Source organism: Chionomys nivalis, chromosome 10 (genome assembly GCF_950005125.1).
Source record: "Chionomys nivalis chromosome 10, mChiNiv1.1, whole genome shotgun sequence".
NCBI classification, from domain to species: domain Eukaryota; kingdom Metazoa; phylum Chordata; class Mammalia; order Rodentia; family Cricetidae; genus Chionomys; species Chionomys nivalis.
Genome location: NC_080095.1, coordinates 81392359 through 81412789, shown reverse-complemented (window position 1 = coordinate 81412789; position 20431 = coordinate 81392359). Strand labels below are relative to the sequence as shown.

At 40.5% G+C, this 20431-nt stretch overlaps 1 protein-coding gene across 1 annotated transcript in view; it reads right to left on the bottom strand.

Moving 5' to 3' along the window:
• Positions 1-1585: 1585 nt before the first annotated feature.
• Hdac9 (histone deacetylase 9) overlaps positions 1586-20431 on the bottom strand; it is a 474463-nt gene continuing 455617 nt past the window's right edge. Inside the window, exon 26 of the mRNA XM_057782117.1 lies at positions 1586-9427. Coding sequence (XP_057638100.1) covers positions 9388-9427 — 40 coding nt within the window. The 3' untranslated portion in view covers positions 1586-9387. The remainder of the gene's footprint in view (positions 9428-20431) is intronic.

The following is a 20431-nucleotide window of genomic DNA, read 5'->3' as shown; positions in this document are numbered from 1 at the left end:
ATGGAGCTCTACATTTTTCTCTGCTCCCCTCCCTTCATTCCCCTCCTTTCTACTCTCTCCTATGACTGCCAATTTACTCTTGAGATCTTGTCTTTTTCTCCTTCCTACATAGACCCATGTATGTCTTTTTTAGGGTCCTCTTTGCTGTCTAGGTTCTCTGGGATTGTGGACTGTAGGTTGTTTTATCTTTGCTTTATTTCTTAAATCCACTTATGAGGAAGTACATTTTATATTTGTTTTTCTGGGTCTGGGTTACCTCCCTCAATATGATTGTTTTTTTTTTAGATCCATGCATTTGCCTGCAAATTTCAAGATGTCATTTTTTCCCACTGTGTAGTACTCCATTGTATAAATTATCACATTTTCTTTTCTTTATTCATTTTTCAGTTGAGGGACATTTAGGTTGTTTCCAGGTTCAGGCTATGACAAACAATGCTGCTATGAACATAGTTGAGCACATGTCCTTGTGGTGTGATTGAGCATCCTCAGGGATATACACAAAAGTGGTATTGCTAGGTCTTGAGGTAGATTGTTTCCTAATTTTCTGAGAAATCATCATCCTGATTTCCAAAGCAGCTGTACAAGTTTTCACTCCTACCAGCAATGCAGGAGTGTTCCTTTTACCTCGATATCCTCTCCAGTATAAGCTGCCATCAGTGTTTTTGATCTTAGCCACTCTGTCAGGTGTAAGATGAAATCTCAGAGTTGTTTTGATTTGCATTTCTCTGATGACTAAGCAAGTTGAGCATTTCCTTAAGTATCTTTCAGTCCTTTATGATTTCTCTGTTGAGAGTTTCTGTTTAGGTCTGTACCCTATTTTTTATTGAATTATTTGTTGTTTTTTCTTTGTACATTTTGACGATCAATCCTCTGTCCGATGTGGGGTTGTAAGTTTTCAATCCACAGCCTTGTGAATATTAGGAAAGTGATCTCTTCCTAAGCTTCCTGTCCACCCTTTCTAAGGAATTACATACTTTCCATCAAATGCTTATCTTTGTTTGCATTTAGATGTGTGTGTTTGCAGGTCATTAAACCAGAAAAAAGATCAAGTGAAGCGCAGAAAAAAATCCTAGTGGAGGTGGGAAATGAGGTAATAGATTAGCTTTAAAAGAAACAGAAGAACTAATGGGAGGGAGGGAGGGAGGGAGGGAGGGAACAGGTAGGAAAGAGTCAGATACTAGGGAAGGGACCCATTTAGAACAAAGAATAATGATATATATGAATATATATATGATATATATATATCATATATATATGAAGACACCATGATGAGACTCAATACATTGTACGCTAACTTATGAACAAAAAGAAAAATAAATTTTAAAACTGAATTAAATTAAAAAGAACTTCAAAAAGATGAGTTTCATTTGTCATTTAAGCGTTGATGTGATGATATTTTATATTACTTCCCTAGTGATATTTTTGTGAGAATTCAATGACAGAACAGAAGAAATGTTAAATGTGTTTCTATTTTATTTTATTTTTGGAATGAATAATCACGACAAAACACAAATAACAAGGAACACACAAACTAAGCACAATGCACTAAAATGTGCATTCTTAAAAACAATCTCATTTAAGCGGATATAAAATTTTAGAATTGGAAATAAATCATAAACATAATATCACCATGTTAAAAATATCCACATATTTGCTTTTATTATGTCATGAAAGGATTCTCTGTGATCACATCTTAAGATTTTAACCCTTGTGATTATTTTTTAACTTTCTTTTCATTCACTCTTTGTGTCTTTGACATCAAGACCCCTGATTCCATCCATCTCCCTTCTCCCCCAGAATAAGACAAACAAAAATAAAATAAGGGGATACAGAAAGGGAAAATCTCATCATGAAAGCTGAAGTGTGACATAATAAATTTTAATTTTAAGCCTTATTTCTTACAAAACAATTAAAGGAGATACATAAGCGGGCTTATGCTCTATCTTATTACACTGCAAACTCTTTCAATATGGAGTTCAATGGGGTTTCTTCGTTTTTAGACATACTGAGAACTTTAAATCTTTTCTCCTCTTTTCAGTTCTCGTACTTCCTATTGTCTTCTACAAAGAACATTTCTTGGTCTCTTTTCCTGAGTCTTGCTTCCCTATTCTTGAGATACTCGCCAGGAGAATTCTCTGTTTTTACAGAATAATTACAAAGATACGCATAGAGGGATTGTTTGTGATCAGCCAGGACACTGGTACCACGGTTCTGAAGGGAATGACAAGGTTTGAAAGTACAAACGTGTTGAGAAGTGAAAGACATGCTTTGAGATTTAGACTACGCTTGCTCCTTAGGCGAACCAGACACCCAGCCTTATCTTTCCGCTTACATTCTGCTGTTTCTTTCACCATAGAAACTTAAAAAACAGACAACCATGAAGTAACATTTGCTTTTTGACAAATCTGATTAGGACAAAGGTGTTTACCATTGAAATCCACTCGACTCACATAGTCCATCTCAAGTTTACATTTTCTTAGACAAAATACGCCTATTCTTTCCCAGAAGGAACCCAAACCACTGTCCATTGGAAACAGTTATGTTTTAGAATGTTAAATATTGCAGGGGGTTGTAAAATACAAAAATAAGTGTTGGTCCTGACCTAAATTTCAAAAGATTTGTAATGTGTGTTCCAAAGACAATTTAGAGTTCTTGTCTTGGTTAAAGTACGATGAGGCATACGGTGAAAAATAATTGTTTTATACTCTACTAATCTAGCCATGATGACCAGATCCATTTAACTCCACAATTTAATAACCCCCCGCCCAGGTTATCAGAGGCTGAGCATACAGCCCATCCAAGAGGTTAGGCATAGATTTTTAGTTGAAATACGCACAGTGTGTCCTCTTGTATGGGCAGTACAGGACATTTGGAAAGAGCATAGGCTTTTTAAAGCTAGAAAGATGTAGGCATCTCTTACTGACTATAACAATGGTGAGTGAATTATATTCATTCTCATCTGTAAATAGCCTATGTGGTACAAGAGTCATGTGATAAAGAGAATTCTACTATAGCATTCTGTAGAGGAACATGCATTCGGCAGAACTTATTGCCCTTTCTCCTGACAAGCAAAAGCAAACTATGATCAAACCAGTAACTGTAACTTGTTTGAGACGGGGTCTCCCACTACAGTCCAAGCTGACTTGAAACTCACTAAGTAGCCAGGTTGTCCTTGAACTTGTGGCAACCGTCTTGTCTGTCTCAGCTTCCAAAGCTCTGGGACTACAGGCATGCACTAGCAAGTCAGCTAGTAACTATGTTTTGATTTACAATTTTTTTTTATGTTGTGAATTTTCATTTCATCCAAAGAAATACTTGGAAGCAAACATATCCAATCTTTAAATTTAAAAGGATTAATTTTCATTTTATATTTGTGAGTGTATTACCTGCATGTATGGTATATACCATGTTTGTGCCAGGGGCCTGTAAAGGCAAGAAGAGCGTATCAGATGCCCTGGAACTCGAGCTACAGATAGTTGTGAGTTGCTATGTTGGTCCTGGGAGATGAACCTGGGCCCTCTGCAGGAGCAGCCAGTGCTCCTAACTACCAAGCCATATCTCTGGCCTCAAATTTCCAGAGTTCCGAAAGGTAGAATAGTGTATATCATCATATCTCACAATTAGTTATAGTTGTTTATCACAAAATGTCATGTATTTGTGATTATCTGTGATACAGAGCCCAAGGGCAGGCACCTAGGATGTAGAAACTTGAGGACACATTTATTTCAAATAGCTTTTATTCACATAGGACTAGAGGAAAATCTAATCAGTAAAAAACAGAAGACAAAATGGGCATCGTTATTCTTTTTAAGGAGTGTTGACACTAACAACATCAACAATCCTTTGGAGAATAATATTGTGTTTTCAAATCCAAAAGACTAGGAAGCAGGGAGAAGGAACACTCTGAAAGCGTGTTCAACAATGGTGCCGTAATCAGCTGCTGAACCTTTATTAGGGAATTATCTTGCACACGTGGGGACGCACCACTGGCAGAACGACTTCATGTTTGACTATGTGTATACTTTTCTTAGCAGTTCCGGATGACAGATTTTGATGAAAGCCGAAAAATTAAGGGCAAAACTACTTGGTCACAGAGGACAAGCAACTGACCTTATTACAGTAACAGATACAAGACCACAATACAAAAGACACATTCGCGTGACAGAAATCAAAGTCCCCATCATCTGCACTCGCTCCAATAATCATCGTCTAGCGCTTAACCAAAACAGTGATGAACTTGTTTGCCTGGACTTCCCAGCTGATTTACAACATCAGGTTGTTTGTCTCGAATGACACGGGTTGCCAATGAAGGGCAACAGCACACTCGCTGAGCCCAGTCATCCCTGAAAGGACAATGTCATCTCACCCAGCTTCTGTGAAGATCTACACTGGCAGAGCCACCCAAAGAGAGTCTGAGAATCTTACAGTTTAGCAAGAGAGAAGGAGCTTTTTCCATTCTAAAAATAGCCTTTGCATACACACGGAAGTAACATTCCTCTTCAGAGTACAAAACTTTTCGTTCTTTTGTGGTTTTTATTATTCCATTTCTACTAAATGTTAACCAACAAAGAGCTCAATCCAGACACTCCTGTGACAGTTTTGTCATTGTTACAAATGCCATGTCCTATAGAGGGCCAGCGACCTGACCACGGTATCCCTGGAGACAACTGACCACATACACGTAGCATTGTTTGTGCCTGTACGTGCAGAAGGACCAAACAAGAAAATTAAAGGAGTCCATTTTCTATTTCACGTGTCAGATATTTTTATTTCCAAAATATATAGTTTTCCAGTTTCTCCTTTGCTATTCTTACTTAAGGTGGTCATGTGCACTTGATGGTTTGCCTCACGTAAGTGTCTTCTGAAGGGCATGGGGAGTGTGAAAAATCTTCCCTGTCTGATAACCAATATTACCCAACTGGATAGTAGCAAAAATGGTGGGCGATAATTGACCAAAAATAAAATTCTGCATTAATAAAAGGAAGTGGCAAGCCCCCAAGTACAGAATAAATTAAAGCTTGGTATGCTTTTAGATAAAGCTAGCTAAGACAGGTATCTTTCGATAAGGTATACGTAAACAACACAATCAAGACTATAAGGCTGGGTTTAGATAAAATGCCTGCAGACACACATGCCAAGTGGGGTCTCAGAAGAGAAATTTGCAGGGTTGTTTCTGCTTAGGAAACATAAGGTAGGGAGAATTCAGAAACTCTGATTGTGTAGATATGCCAATTTGCCATTGGCAAGGAAGCAAGGGAAACAGTTAGGGGAAAGGAAATCATTGGTTAGAAATATTAGCACTATATAGCATATTATATATTTGCTAGCTTTTCTAGTTTGAGACTTAAGACGGTTGATAAATTATAACCACTATAATACCTTATCATTGAGATACAGTCCAGCTAGCCTCAGATTTGTGGTCTAAGATTTGTCTGATGGTGTTACTTCCAACATACTTACTAACAATGGACACACTCATTCCTGTAGATAGATACATCATGAGACCAGGTAGGAATGTTATAGATAGAACATATATGTACTGTGTGACTGTACAATTCTATAGTCTTGGGTATTTATAACATGAACACAGAGAGCTGATGGTGAGCGTGACCACAGCACTGGCTGTCCTTGAGATAACGGAAAGCCTTTCTTCTCCACCTCAGATAATTTGCCTTTTGTTTCTTTTGGAGGTAAAAATGTCATCTTTATTGAAGTAGGGCTACAAGTGTGCCATTTGCATTCTCTCTCTCTCTCTCTCTCTCTCTCTCTCTCTCTCTCTGTGTGTGTGTGTGTGTGTGTGTGTGTGTCTTAGCGAGCACATGATTTCATTTCCAAAAGCAGGAGGAGAATATTGAGACAGATAAGACTAGGAAAGACAATGTCACACTTAGACGGAGCAGCGAGTTCAAGCTCAGAATGAATCATTTCTTAGGAGACAAACTTTTGGCTTCTTTCCAGGCAGGCTGCTGAGTTTTAACACTTGCTTCCACTGAAATTCATAGACAAAAAATTTTGAGAGAGAAATAGTTAAAAAAAGAAAAAGAAATCTTAATAAATCGCCTTAATAGCAAAGTGCCAGAATCAAATAAAGCGAGTTTAAAAGTGCTGAGCGGGGAGGCGGTCTCCTCCAGCCGACCCTCAGGACCATTCTCACAAGCTCCCATGTGGAGTCCGTAAAGATATCAGTACATTCTCAAAGCTTCACGATTGACCTCTAGAAATAAAACAGGTCTGACCTATTGGGAGAGACTAGTCCCACAGTTTTTGAAATCTTCGAGAGAGGAAACGCCCCATTTTCAAGGCCACTGTGTTTTCAGTTGGATGAATGAAAGTGTCCCTAGTGGGTCGTAGTGCACACTGAAGGCACCGTTTCTGATCCTAGCACTGTGTGTGTGTAGAAATGTCACTTGTGGGAGTTTTTAAACAAATATATTTATTATCTCCAAAATCCGAGTTCTCTCTCCTGTCTGGATATTACAAATTAGATAAAATATTTAAAAATATTTCCCTTCTAATATTTCTTCATTTGCTAGTCTAAATTTTCATTGATATTCATACCTGCTCAGTCCTTACTAGGGTTGCTTACTGCAGTCAAAAATAAAACGTCCAATTATATAGAAAACAAAACTGATTATATTTTGCTTTGTTTCTATTATTTAAACTTAGTATTTTTTACTCATGTATTTCTCAAAAATTATTTTATTTCAACGTGTGTGTTGTGCTGGACTGTGAGGGAATTCATGGGGTCGTCTTTCAAAGGGTGGGTCAGAATGAGCCCCAGGAGCCATAATGTGTCTCCATTAGCCTTTCATTGGGGACCACTGGGAACAATAAAAACTAAAGTGTAGGTGAAGAAAAATATACCAGTTGGACTGAAAGTGTGGTTAGCTTCAGAAGAAACACTGGTGCTCTCTGCCCTCCGGGGCCACACTTCCTCGTGTAAGGGTGCCCTCCGGGGCCACACTTCCTCGTGTAAGGGTGCCCTCTGGGGCCACACTTCCTCGTGTAAGGGTGCGTGCAATCAGGTGTAGAACCTCTCAGCCCACAAAGCTACCTTCACTTGTGTCATTCCCCACCAGGGTGTGTCTGCTCTCGGGATCCTAATAATCTGCATTTAAATGAATTAGGTGTGTTGTTACACAGCGGGGAGGAAGAGTGTGATTAGTTCTTTATTAAGTATTTAAATAATCTAAACTACCACAGATGTCCTAGTGACTTGGCTTCAGCAGACTGAGAAGCCACCTTCCAAGGCCCTGCGGTAGCAGGAAGAGCAGTGGAGAAGCCACCTTCCGAGGCCATGCGGTGGCAGGGAGATCGGTGAATTAATAAACTTGCGCTGCCTTGTTTTGTCTCATTACCCAGCATCTAGTATAGATTCGCAGTGACAGGGACGTGTAACTCTGAAGTTGGTTTTAAAGGTTCACAATTACAGAGCTTTTTGAAGTATGATAACTTTCCCTCTTTTAAAGTGAGGTCTTCTTTGTAAGCCTTTAAGCCTTTGTTTTTCTTTAAATAAATTTTCTCAATTACCAAGGGGGGAAAAAGGAAAAGAAAAAGAAAATTAAAAAAGTAGTTAGCAAATATAATTGGCAGGAATTTCTCTAAAACATCAAGAAAATGGAATTTAGAAAACATTTATTATAATCATGAGTCTAGATTGACTTAACCCTTATGCAATGGAAGTCATTTTTACCTAATACTGAGTTACATTCCATTTCAGATTTCCTATTTCAAAGGGTATCTCAAATTTCTAAGATGTTAAATCAAGTACCGAGCCATTTTTGTATATGTAATAAAAGTCTTTAAAATTAAAATGGTAATCCTAAAAAAACCAAATGCATGAAAAATGTGGCCTGAGTGTATAACAAAGGGGAGTTATGTAATTCTACGTGAGTGAGATCTTTCATCTTTGATTTACAGGTTGGAGTCCTCCGTAACTAAAACCACATTGTTCCATGTCTTTCAGATCTTGGCCTTCCCTAAAACCTTGTTTTAATTAAGGTTTCTTTCAGATTTCTGAATAAAAGCATGACAATCTTCACTTATGGCTTTAATATATCCTTTGAGTTAGGAAAATATATAAAAAGAAACATCAATGTTCAAAAGCATTGTCAGATATTAAATATGTGAGCTATTCTACCTCAGTGTCTTAGGTGTTTGAGTTATGCACTGAAATGCATTTTTCAGAGGCAGCGACTAATTTGCTTCTATTTTACTTAGTAAGCTGTTTTTAATCTCAGAAATAAATGTCCTTTATTTTGAACCTTTGCTAGAAAGGCAGGCTGTGCAATGGTGGAGTTCTGGGTGAGTTTCCATGTGCAGACACAGCTCCCACCTTAGCCCATCCACAGGGACTTCAGATCACTGCCATCCTCAGTAATGCGTCCCTACGACCTGGAACACTCAGTGGCATCGCTTGAGCCGTGTGCAGAATCGGATAACAAAGTGGGTTAGCCTGAAAGGTAAACGGTAGAAACCAAACGCTAAGCTCCCCTGAGGACGGGGAGGCTGTGGGTGATTTCTCTAGAGGAAGCAGCGGATGGAGAAAGGCGAGAGGTGTGCTGGAAAGATGTGGTGCAAACCACAGCGCCTGAGGTCTGTGCTTTTCACAGACTGCACATCTGCCCAGAGATGCACTGCCACAGCCGTGGTCCTCTAGATGGAGGTGCATGCGGTGGAAGAGACAAATCCATAATCTGTGAGAACTTGAAACAGACAAAAGGACACAAAATACTGTCCCATGGCACATGGTAGGCACGGTGTGCAAGTTCCATTTGGACTGCCAAATACACTGTGATTTTTTTCCCCACTAGAACAAAGCCTCATCCCAGCTCCATCTTGAACTCTTACCAGGAAGGATGGAAGTGTGTTAGAACACAGAAAAAAAAAATCCAAAACAAAACAAAAGAAGAAAATCCCTGCAGCCCACAGCAATCTGTCTGTAATTCCCATCATAGCTGAAAAGAAACAATTTAAGTCTACTTGACAGTAAACTACACAATAAAACACTGATGACGATGTCAGGAATGAAGATGGCTGTCCTAGCTTCTGAAACGGACAGTATTCAACTAGTGCTGCACTGAAGGTTTCTAGCTCACACCGTGTCTGGGAGTGGGATTTCCAGCATAAATGCACGCGGGGAGCAGTTTCTTCCAATCCTGGTTACTGTAACTTTAGACTCACAGTGGTTTAGTTTCAGGAATCTGCATTGCCCTTTCAAGTCCATCCAAAGAACAAGTGAAGCTGCTGTTCAGAACCTGATGCCCAGTGTTTACGTTCCATCAAACCGTGCCACCCAAGCAGCAGACGTGTCTGAGGGTGCTGGGGCTGGGGGTGGGGATACACAATGATGTCACACACAGGAAATATCGGGGAAGACTTGGCACTTCACAGGGCTGGTTCCTCCTCCATGGGCTCACCAGCAGTTCTGTAAAAATAAACAGGCAATCAGAATACGGCCCAAGAGTACACAATGGCATCGTAGACTTTCATGCACAATCAAAGCTGATTGTTCAGCTCTCTCCCATGTTTATTTGTGCCATTCAGTTATCCATAAATAGAGTTTCTTTCCTCTGCAGTATAAACAAATGTCAAGTGGAAAAACATTTTAGATCCAAGCAATCATTGGAAATGTTCCTGTTTATATTAAAACATGTCAGAATATTTTATAACTCTAGATTCCAAAATGTACATGTTTTGTGTCTTGAACAGTCGAATAATTTATTGGGAAAAAATTTAGGAGCAATAGCAGTGATTTCTGGAACCTTTTTGCTAAGGACAGTGAAGGATTCAGCTACCTTCTCGAGGAGGCTCATCCGGGCTTTGGGTTTTGCTTCTGTTTTTTTCATGACTGGATTGGCCTTCTGCCGGAGGCATTTCAAATCAAATCCTGAATTTGATTAGCAAATCACCGCTACAGACCTAACATTGGTCTAACTATGGTCATTGTATAAATCGTTTGCGTTTGGCATCATAAAGTGGGGTGCTCTGCTCAGCTAAAAACCAAAGCTAATTGCTTGAAAATTATCCTTGAATGTTAACCTTAATTTAGTAACACATTGAGAGTGTTGTAAGGCTAACTTTTACAATGATTTTTAATTCAGTCAAAAAAACAAATTGTAGCAGGAACCCGAATATGTCAGGCTGTTGGATTGTTTTGGGAAGTTGGATTAGGGGGATTGGAGATGCTGGGATGGTGAAGGTTGAGTCTGAACCCTGTAGGCTAAAAATGTGGTGATGGGTAATTATAGCACTAGGGTCTGTGAGATCCAGCTCCAAGTATGAACCACGATGAGGAAGACGCTCCTGACAGAATTAATGAAGAGAGTAAAACAGCAATGATAACAAGAAAGGGCGCACAAACAGCAAACCCCGCAATGCTTCAGATCTGTCACTCTTTATCCCATACATGCAGAACTATGTCAGATGGCACATAAATACCGCGTGATGCTTTCGGCACCAGTAGGAATACAATATACAGGCTACAACTCACGCTAGCAGAGAGAACAATGTGTAGATAGATAGGGAGTTTTCACTTCATGATGTTACTTGAAGACATTCTATAACAGGTCACTGTCATGAGAAACCTTAGTAAGTGTGATATGCGGCAGTTATGGAGACAGGCAGGCTGGCTAGGCATGCTATTTTACAGGCTAAAGAGGAAGGACAATAGGAGGATTTTAACACATCTTTTAGAAAATGAAGAATAAAAATATTAGACACTCATTACTTAATATTATCTAAGATTCAAGTTCTAAAAGATTCCATGAGTAGTCTTTTTTTTTAAAAAAAAAAAAAAAGGGGGGGAGGAGAAAGAAAGGAAAGAAAAAATAATTTCTTAGGAATGCCCAAGAATGTTCAAAATAACGACACTGAAGATATGTTTAGGCTTCATCTACAAAAGATAAAAACAACTAAGATGAGTCATGGTCAAGATTTGCTGCTAACCACATTCATCAGTGTTTGAGAAAGAAAAATCAAATTTAAGAAAATATTTTTATTTTAAAAAGTACATATAAATATACAAACCTATTTAAAGATAATATGTGGATCAAAACTTTAAGAACAAGCTAATGGACAGTGATCACTCAACTTCTAACCCAAAGCTACAGGGGAAGGATCTTTCTGGACAGGCATTCCAGAATCAGTGCGACTGGAGGGCCACAGAGACAACCGGTCATCCCATGTGGGGGAAGCTGGCTGAGTCTCAGTGGAGGAGCACACATTCTCCAGGGGTGAGCATCCTGCCCACATTGCAAGCTAATTACTGACAAAAACTGACTTCTCTCTTGAAGCCTACAGATATGTGGGTAGAAAATAATATAAACATATACAATAAATAGATTATAACCTGTGCTCTCTGTGGAATCCCTTTCTCAAGTAATCCTTAGCAAGCAAGTGAAAGGCTTGTTTGACAAGAGCTTCAAGTCTTTGCAGAAAGAAACTGTAGAAGATATTGTGAGACAGAAATATCTCCCATGCTCAAGGACAGGTAGAATCTATATAGTAAAAATGGCCATCTACTGAACTGAAAGCCAGCTACAGATGCAACACAATTACCATCAAAATTCCAACACCTTTTTTTTTCCTAACACAATTCTTTACAGACCTTGAAAGAAAAATAGTCAACTTCATATGGAAAAAAAAGAACCAAGGACAGCTAAAACAATCCTGTACAATGAAAGAACTTCTGGAGGTATTACCATCCCTGATTGCAAGCTCTATTACAGAGCTATAATAATAACACCGCATAGTATTGGCATGAAAACAGACACAGTAATCAGCTGAATCAAACTGAAGAAATCTACATGCCCATGGACAAGTGATTTTTGATAAAGAATTTAGAAACACACAATGGAAAAAAAGAAAGCATCTTCAACAAATGGTGCTGGTCTGACTGGGTGTTTGCTTGTAGAAGAATGCGAATAGCTCCATACCTGCCACCATGCACAAAACTTCAGTCCTTGTGGATCAAAGACCTCAACATAAAACCAGATACACTGAATCTGATATTAGAAAAGGGGGGATAGCTTTGAATACATTGGCACAGGAGACAACTTTCTAAATAACACTGATAGTGCAGACTCTAAGATTGACAATAGATGAGACTTCATTTATTGAAACTGAAAAGCTTCTGTAAGGCAAAGGACACCATACATTGGACAAAAGTAGCAGTACAAAATGCGAAAAGATTTTTGACTAAGTCAGCGTCTGACAGAGGGCTAATACCCAAAATATGTAAAGAGCTCAATTAACTAGAAATAGACAAAGCAAATAATCCAATTGAAAAATGGAGTACAGGGGCCGGGCGGTGGTGGCGCACGCCTTTAATCCCAGCACTTGGGAGGCAGAGGCAGGTGGATCTCTGTGAGTTCGAGACCAGCCTGGTCTACAGAGCTAGTTCCAGGACAGGCTCCAAAACCACAGAGAAACCCTGTCTCGAAAAACCAAAAAAAAAAAAAAAAAAAAAAAAAAAAAAAAAAAAAAAAAAAATGGAGTACAGATCTAAACAGAGAATTCTAAACAGAGAAATCTGAAATGAATGAGAAACACTTAAGGAAAATGTTCCACATCCTTAGCCATCAGGGAAATGCAAATCAAAACAACTCTGAGATTCCATCTTATTCCTGTCGGAAAGGCCAAGATCAAAAACACAAGTGAGAGTTCATGCTGGCAAGGATGTGGAGCAAGGGGAACACTCCTCCATTGCTGGTGGGAGTGCAAACTGGTACAGCCACTTTGGAAATCAACATGGCGGTTTCTCAGAAAACTGAGAATTGATCTACCCCAAGCCCCAGTTATAACACCCCTAAGCATATACCCCAAAGAGGCTCCATCCTACCACAAGAAGCTCAACTATGTTCTGAGCAGTTCTATTTATAATAGCCAGAAACTTGAAACAACCTAGATGTCCTTCACCTGAAGAACTGATAAGGAAAATGTGATATATTTACACAATGGAGTATTACTTAGATGTTAGAAAAAATTACATCACACAATTTATAGATAAATGGATGGAACTAGAAAAAAAAAATCTGAGCAAGGCAATCAGACCCAGAAAGACAAACATGTTATGTACTCATACTTAAGTGGATATTAGCTATTAATTAAGGATAATCACACTACAATCCACCGACAGAGAGGGGTAACGAGGAGGACTCACAGGGGGCGGGCACAGCTCATAGATCTCTCTGGGAAGGGGAAATATAATATCATGGGTAGACTTGGGGAGGGTGGGTATGAAAAGAAGAGAGATCAGGTGAGGGGGAGGTGGGAGAGACAATACAGGGAGAGAAGACCCGAATGAGTGGCATTGCGGAGTGGGAGGGGATGAGATAGCAACCTAACGCAGTGGAAACTTCCTGAAACCTGTGACAGTGACCCCAGCGAAGAAGTAGATGGAGCCCAAACCATCCATCATCTGTAATCAGCAAGACCCCAGAGGTGGGGCTGTGACACCAATCCAGCCTCAAAACCTTTGATGCACACCTGTCCTGCCTGCAAGATAAGCAGGGGCAATAGTGGCTCCGAACTTGTGGGAGTGGTCAGTCAATGGCTGGTTTAATTGAGGCCCACACCAGGAGAGGGAGCCCATGCCTGACACAGTCTGGACAGCCAGGAACTGGACGCTGGTTGGCGTGGAGACCTAATGATCAACCAAACACTACTGACAAGACAAAGTTAATGAGATGATTTCTAATGCTATTCTGATATACTCATAGAGCGGTGCCTAGACCAATCACCATCAGAGAGGCTTCACCTGGCAGCTGATGGAAGCAGATGCAGAGACCTAAAGCCAAACATTAGGTGGAGCTCAGGGAATGCCTCAGAAGAGGGGGAGGAAGGGTTGTGGGAGCCTTGGGGATCAAGGATGCCAGGAGAACAAGGCCCACACAATCAACCAAGGAGGGTTCATGAGACCTGCATGGGTCTGTCCTAGGCTTGCATTCATGCCATGGTTGTTTAGTTTGGTGTTTCTGTGGGACTCCTAACAATGGGAGTTGGGGTGTCTCTGATGCTTTTGCCTGCTATTGGGACCCTCCTCCAACTGCTCTGTTGTCTGGTCCAGCCTGGATAGGAGAGTTTATGCCTAGCTTTATTACAACTTTCTCCTGCCATTCTGGGGATGCTTGTTATTTTCTGCAGGGAAATAGAGTGTGTAATAGGGTGAGAGGGGGGGTGGGGAAGGAACTGAGAGAGGTGGGGGAGGGGAGGCTACTGCCAGGATGTATTGTATAAAAGAACAATAAGTAACTTCTTTTTTAAAGGTACTTTATCTACGAGAGCCCACCTTTAGCTGTGTGTGCGTACGGCATGTGCCCCCCTCGGTGTGTGTTACATCGCCACAATAACACGGTGCCAGCAAGTTACAGAAGCTGTCTTCGCTTTCGGAGGGAATGCCTTGCACTCAGTTCCAACGCTGTTAGGTTTTAAACCCTAACTGTGGTAGAAATTTGTTTTCAGAACAGAAGAGTACTACTTGGTTGGTCCTCAGGGCCATGGGAAGCAGATATGTTTTCATAAGAGAGGGTGCTTTGTAAACTGTGAGCTGTGAAAATATTCAGAACAGTTGTGCTACTTGTATCTCAAACCCACCCCTCCTGTCTCAGCTTCCCCAGAGCTGAGGTTGCAGGAGTGACCCCCACACCCCACAGGCATTATCTTCATCGAATCTGTATCCCTGAGAGGAAATCAAACATATTTTATATGTTTGCATGTTGTGCTTTAGACACAGCGAGCATGAGAGTTGTTGCTGACAGATGACAAGGACTTTCTTGTTGGAAGGCCTCACTGGCCAGAGGTTGCAGTCTATCATGGCCTGGAAGCCTTTAGCCCAAGCTCAACAACATGGCCGCTTCTGCCAACCCCCCAGGGAGGTTTCTTGCTCTCCACCTGCCCTTGTCTGGAGAATGTCCCTGGACCAGAGTTCTGACTTCATCTGAAAGCCGTCTCTAAACCTGGATGCCTGATTTATCTCCTGGGTGTCCCGGGCACGGTTTCCTGCTAGAGGTCCCCCCTGTTGCGCACACGGCAGCTAAGACTCGTGCTAGGAGCTTTGCTGCAGGACCCTGCTGCCATGTACGAAACCTTGTGATAGGACCTTGCCAATTAATAAAAATTAGAGTTTGTCTCCCAGCTGCCCAATCCTCTATGTTCCCTATACTCTGGAATAAAGCTGAGCTGATTCACCAAAGTCATACCCTGGAGGGCTTTCTCTGTCGTCCTCACAGCCATCTGAATCCTTTTCCCTGCTTCTGCGACCTTGACTCTTATGGATCAATGCCTCAATGGTCCTGAGACGAAAGCAGAACTACACTTTTTGTTGGTGTTTGTTTGCTTGTTTGTTCTGCTGTTGATCTGACTTTTGTTTTTTGACACAGGGTCTAGTGTAGGCAAGCTAGCCTCAGACTTGCTATCTAGCTGAGGCTGGCCCTAGGTTCCTGATTCCACCTCCCAAGTGTTGGAAATACACACAGTGACAGTGTGGGGGGGAAAGGTGACATGTGGCACTTTGGAAAGGGGGGGTTCTTGCTTCAGTCACCCACAGACTAGCACAGGATACTTTGGTTAGCAGATGTTCCCCCAGGTCCTATGACCTACCTAGCCACAGGTTCTTGGCTTCTTTAAGAATGCTAGGTATGAATTCCATCTCATGGAGAGGGCCTTAGAACCAATCAGAAAGTTAGCCTGTAACATTCATATGCTCATGTATAGCAGTGTGCCTATCATGTCAGGCCAGGCATGCAATCTTTGCGTGTTTGAATTTAACCCCATTTGCAATTTGAGCACAGTGGCACACATTCTGGGAGGCTGAAGAAGGATTAACACAATTATGAAGACAGCTTGGGTTATACGGTGTGTTCAAGACACACCTGGCCTGTGTACTGAGTCTCTGGGGAAAAAAAAGAAAAAGAAAGTGAGACTAAATTTGAAAAATAATCCCACCCATACGGAAACCAGAGCTGACGACACGATAAACCTGCCAGAGAGAAGTCTGCAGCAACAGCGCAGTTGGTTGGAAGATCCACTTCTGCACCACTGCAAGCCAGGGCCCTTGAGCAAGCACAAGCTCTGATGGTCAGGGAAGGATTCCTTCAGCCCAGTACCACAGATTAAGATCGTTTACAAAGCGAAGGGATGAAAGAGAGAGTAATCCTGAGTGCCCAGGGCTGGTGTCAGCAATGGAAACCGCACTGAACACGAGAGGCCAACTCCCTGGAGCTTGCAGCCTACACGTCTTCTTGAAGTCCGATGACTTTAATGTATGTAAAAGAGAATCTGATTGCTATCCAAATTTGCATGTTTGGGTTATACCTTAAAGCAGGGCTTCTCAACCTGTGGGTCGCAACCTCTCATGGGACCTTTCATAGTGGATGCCTCAGCCACCTCAGAAAACATAGGCATTTGCCTTACAATCATGGGTCGCTGCAACAGGAAGAGCTGTGTTGGAGGGTTGCAGCATTAGGAGGACTGAGATCACTGCTTGAAAGACTAGTCTATCAGCAAACTGCAGGACTCCGTCATGGGCAGAAGTGTATCGTTCTTCTCCTTGGCTCTTTGCAGTAGCCACGAACACCCTCACACACTGTACTGCGTCCCCATGCCCTGTGCGTTATGACTTCTACATTCTTCCACTTCTCTCTGTTATTTCTTCTCCCAACAATTTAACACACATAGGAGATATTCCCTAAAAACCTCTGAAATGCTTCTGTATAATCAGGGCTGGTGTTATAGCTCTTTCGAAGCAATCTAAATTAAGAATAAAATAAGAACTTCAGTGAAGGACAAAATTTCCAGAAATATTCTCGATCTAAGTTACAACCTCACACACATATGATATGTATGGGGTTGTATATGTATATACAGAAACCATAGGAGAAATTGATATACCCATCAAAGAAATTGTTAAAGCTAAAAAATTCCTGACAGAAAACATCCAGGAAATCTGGGATACTATGAAGAGACCAAAGCTAAGAATAGCAGAGATAGAAGAAAGAAAAGAATCTCAGCTCAAAGCCCCAGAAAAATATTTTTAACAAGAATAGAAATTTTTTTTCTAACTTTTAAAAGAACAGGCCTATAAAGGTGCAAAAAGCTTACATACAGAACACCAAATAGATTGGACCAGAAAAGAGACCCCTCTCCACATAATAATCAAAACACCAAACACAAAAAACAAAAAAAGTATACTAAAAGCTGCAAGGGGAGAAGGTCAAGTAACATATAAAGGCAGACCTTGTAGAATTACACCCAACTTCTCAATGGAGACTCTAAACTTAGAAAGGTCTGGTCAGATGTGCTGTAGACTCTAAGGGACCACAGATGCCATTGCAGACTACTATACCCAGAAAAACTCGCAAGCACCATTGCAACGCTTTAGCAGCAGAAGTACCTTGGTGGGTTGGAGCCAAGTAGTGTAACAAGACACACCATGCAACAGATCTCACATGAGAGGGTTCATGGGAAGAGGGTGTGGCAGAGGCTGCCGTTGAGGGATAGTGGGAGGGGAACGAGCAGAGAGAAGGCACTGGTTTTTAGGAGGGGATATAGTACATGGGCATAGGGAGCAACAGTAAACATCGTGGCAGCTGATGATGATGTGTCTGCTGTCGCTCGGTCCCTGAGGGCAGGCTGGTGGGTGAGAATGTCTGAATGCGAACAACCATAGAAAGAGAAAACAAGATATTCCATGACAAAGTCATATTTAAACACTATCTACCCACGAATCCAGTCCTACAGAAGGTAGTATGGGAAGATTCTATCCAATGGAGGTTAACTACACCAATGTAGACACAGGAAATAATAATCTCACACCAACGACACCAGAAGAAGGGACATAGGTGTGCATACACCCATACACAACAACCACCAACAACAACATAATAACAGGAATTATCGGTCATTAGCTATTAATCTCTCTCTCTCTCTCTCTCTCTCTCTCTCTCTCTCTCCCCCCCCCACCCCTGTCTCTCTCTCTCTCTCTCTCTCTCTCTCTCTCTCTCTCTCTCACACACACACACACACCCTCCACCACCAACAACAACAACATAACAGGAATTAAAGGTCACTGGCCATTAATCTCTCTCTCTCTCTCTCTCTCTCCCACACACACACACACACACACACACAACACACAACACCACCAACAACTAAGAGGAATTAGCAATCATGGGTCATTGATATTTCTCAATATCAATGGACTCAATTCCTCAATAAGAGATACAAACTAACAGAATGTATTCGACAACAAGATCCACCCTTCTGCTGTATACACACCTCAACATAAAAGATAGCATTACCTCAAAGTAAAGGGTTAGAAATAGATTTTCCAAGCAAATGGACCCAAGAAGAAAGCTGGTGCAGTCATTCCATATCTAACAGAAGAGTCTTCAAATCAGAGTCAAACAGAAGAGATGGGGGAAAACATTTCATACTCATCAAAGGAAAAATCTAGCAAGATGGTGTCTCAATTCTGAACACCTATACCCTAGACACAAGAGAACCCACATTTATAAGAGAAAGATTACTAAAGCTTAAATTACACATAAACACTCACATATTAATAGTGGGAAACTTCAACCCCCCCCCAGTGGAAAGGTTATCCAGACAAAAACTAAACCGAGAGGTAATGCAGCTGACAGACATGATGACTCAAATGTAGCTAATAGATATCTACAGACATAAACTCAAACACGAAAGGACTTTCTCAGAACCTCACAGAACTTTCTCCAAAACTGGCCACATACTTGGTCACAAAAGAAGTCTCAACATTCACAAGAAAATAAACCCTTGTATCCCACCAGACCAACATGGATTAAAGCTGGATTTCAACAACAACAGAAAGCCTGAAAACTAATGAAAACTGAACAGTTCTCTACTGAAAGACTACTGGGTCAAGGTAGAAATAAAGAAAAAATAAAGACTTCCTAGAATTTAATGAAAATGCATGCACAACATACCAAAACTTATGGGACACAATGAAAGAAAGACTAAGAGAAAAGGTCATAGCACTAAGTTTCGTCATAAAGAAATTACAGAGATCTCATACTAGTAACTTAACAGTACATCTGAAAGCTCTAGAATAAAAAGAAGCAAACACATCCAAGAAGACTAGATAGCAGGAAATAAAGTGAGGGCCTAAATCAATAACACAGAAACACAGAACAATACAAAGAATCAATGAAATGAAAAGTTTGTCCTTTGAGAAAAATCAACAAAATAGAATAACGAATTCCAAACTAATTAAAAGGTAGAGGGAAAATATCCAGATTAACAAAATTAGTATTTAAAAGGGGGGTATAACAACAGACACTGAAGAAATCCAAAGAATCATTAGGTCATACTTTAAAAACTTGTACTCTACAAAATTGGAAAATGAAGTGAACAATTTTCTTGCTAGGCTAGATCTTACTTATCAAAGTTAAGTCAAGATTAGATAAACAATTTAAATAGGCTTATAACCACTAAGGAAATAGAAGCAGTCATTAAAGTCGCCCAACCAAAAAAAAAAAAAAGTCCAAGCTTCAGATCCTTTCAGTAAAAAATTCTACTAGACATTCAAAGAAGAGCTAATACCAATAATTTTCACATTATTACACAAAACAGAAACAGGAGGAGCATTGCCAAATTCTCTTTGAGGCCATAGTCATCCTGATACCAAAACCACACAAAGACTCAATAAAGAAAGAGAATTACAGATCAATTTCTCTCATGAACATTGATGCAAGAACACTCAATAAAATGCTTGGAAACTGAATCCAAGAACACACCAAAAAGATCAACGTGATCAAGTCAGCTTCATCCCTGAGATGCAGGGATGTTTCAACAGATGAAAAATCTGTCAATGTGATCTACCATATAAACAAACTAAAAGAAAAAAATATGATCATCTCATTAGATGCTTAAAAAACCTCTGACAAAATCCAACATCCCTTCATGACAAAAGTTTTGGAAAGATTGGGGATATAAGGAACATATCTAAACAGACAGACAGCCAACATCAAATTAAATGGAGAGAAACTCAAAACAATTCCACTAAAATCAGGGACAAGAAAAGGCTGTCTACTTTATATCTATTCAATGTAGTACTTGAAGTTGAAGCTAGAGCAATAAGACAAAAGAAGATCAAGGGGAATACTAGAAAGGAAGAAGTCAAAGTGTCATTGTTTACAGATGATCTGATAGTATACTTAAGTGACCCCCAAAATTCTACCAAAAACTCCTACATTCAGTGAAGAGACTGAATACAAGATTAACTAAACCCAGTGGTGATGGGACATGCCTTTAATCCCAGCACTTGGGAGGCAGAGGCAGGCAGATTTCTGTGAGTTCAAGGCCAGCCTTATTTACAGAGCGAGTTCAAGGACAGCTAGGGTGGTTACACAGAGAAACCCTATCTTGAAAAACCAAAAAGGAAAAAAAAAGTAACTAA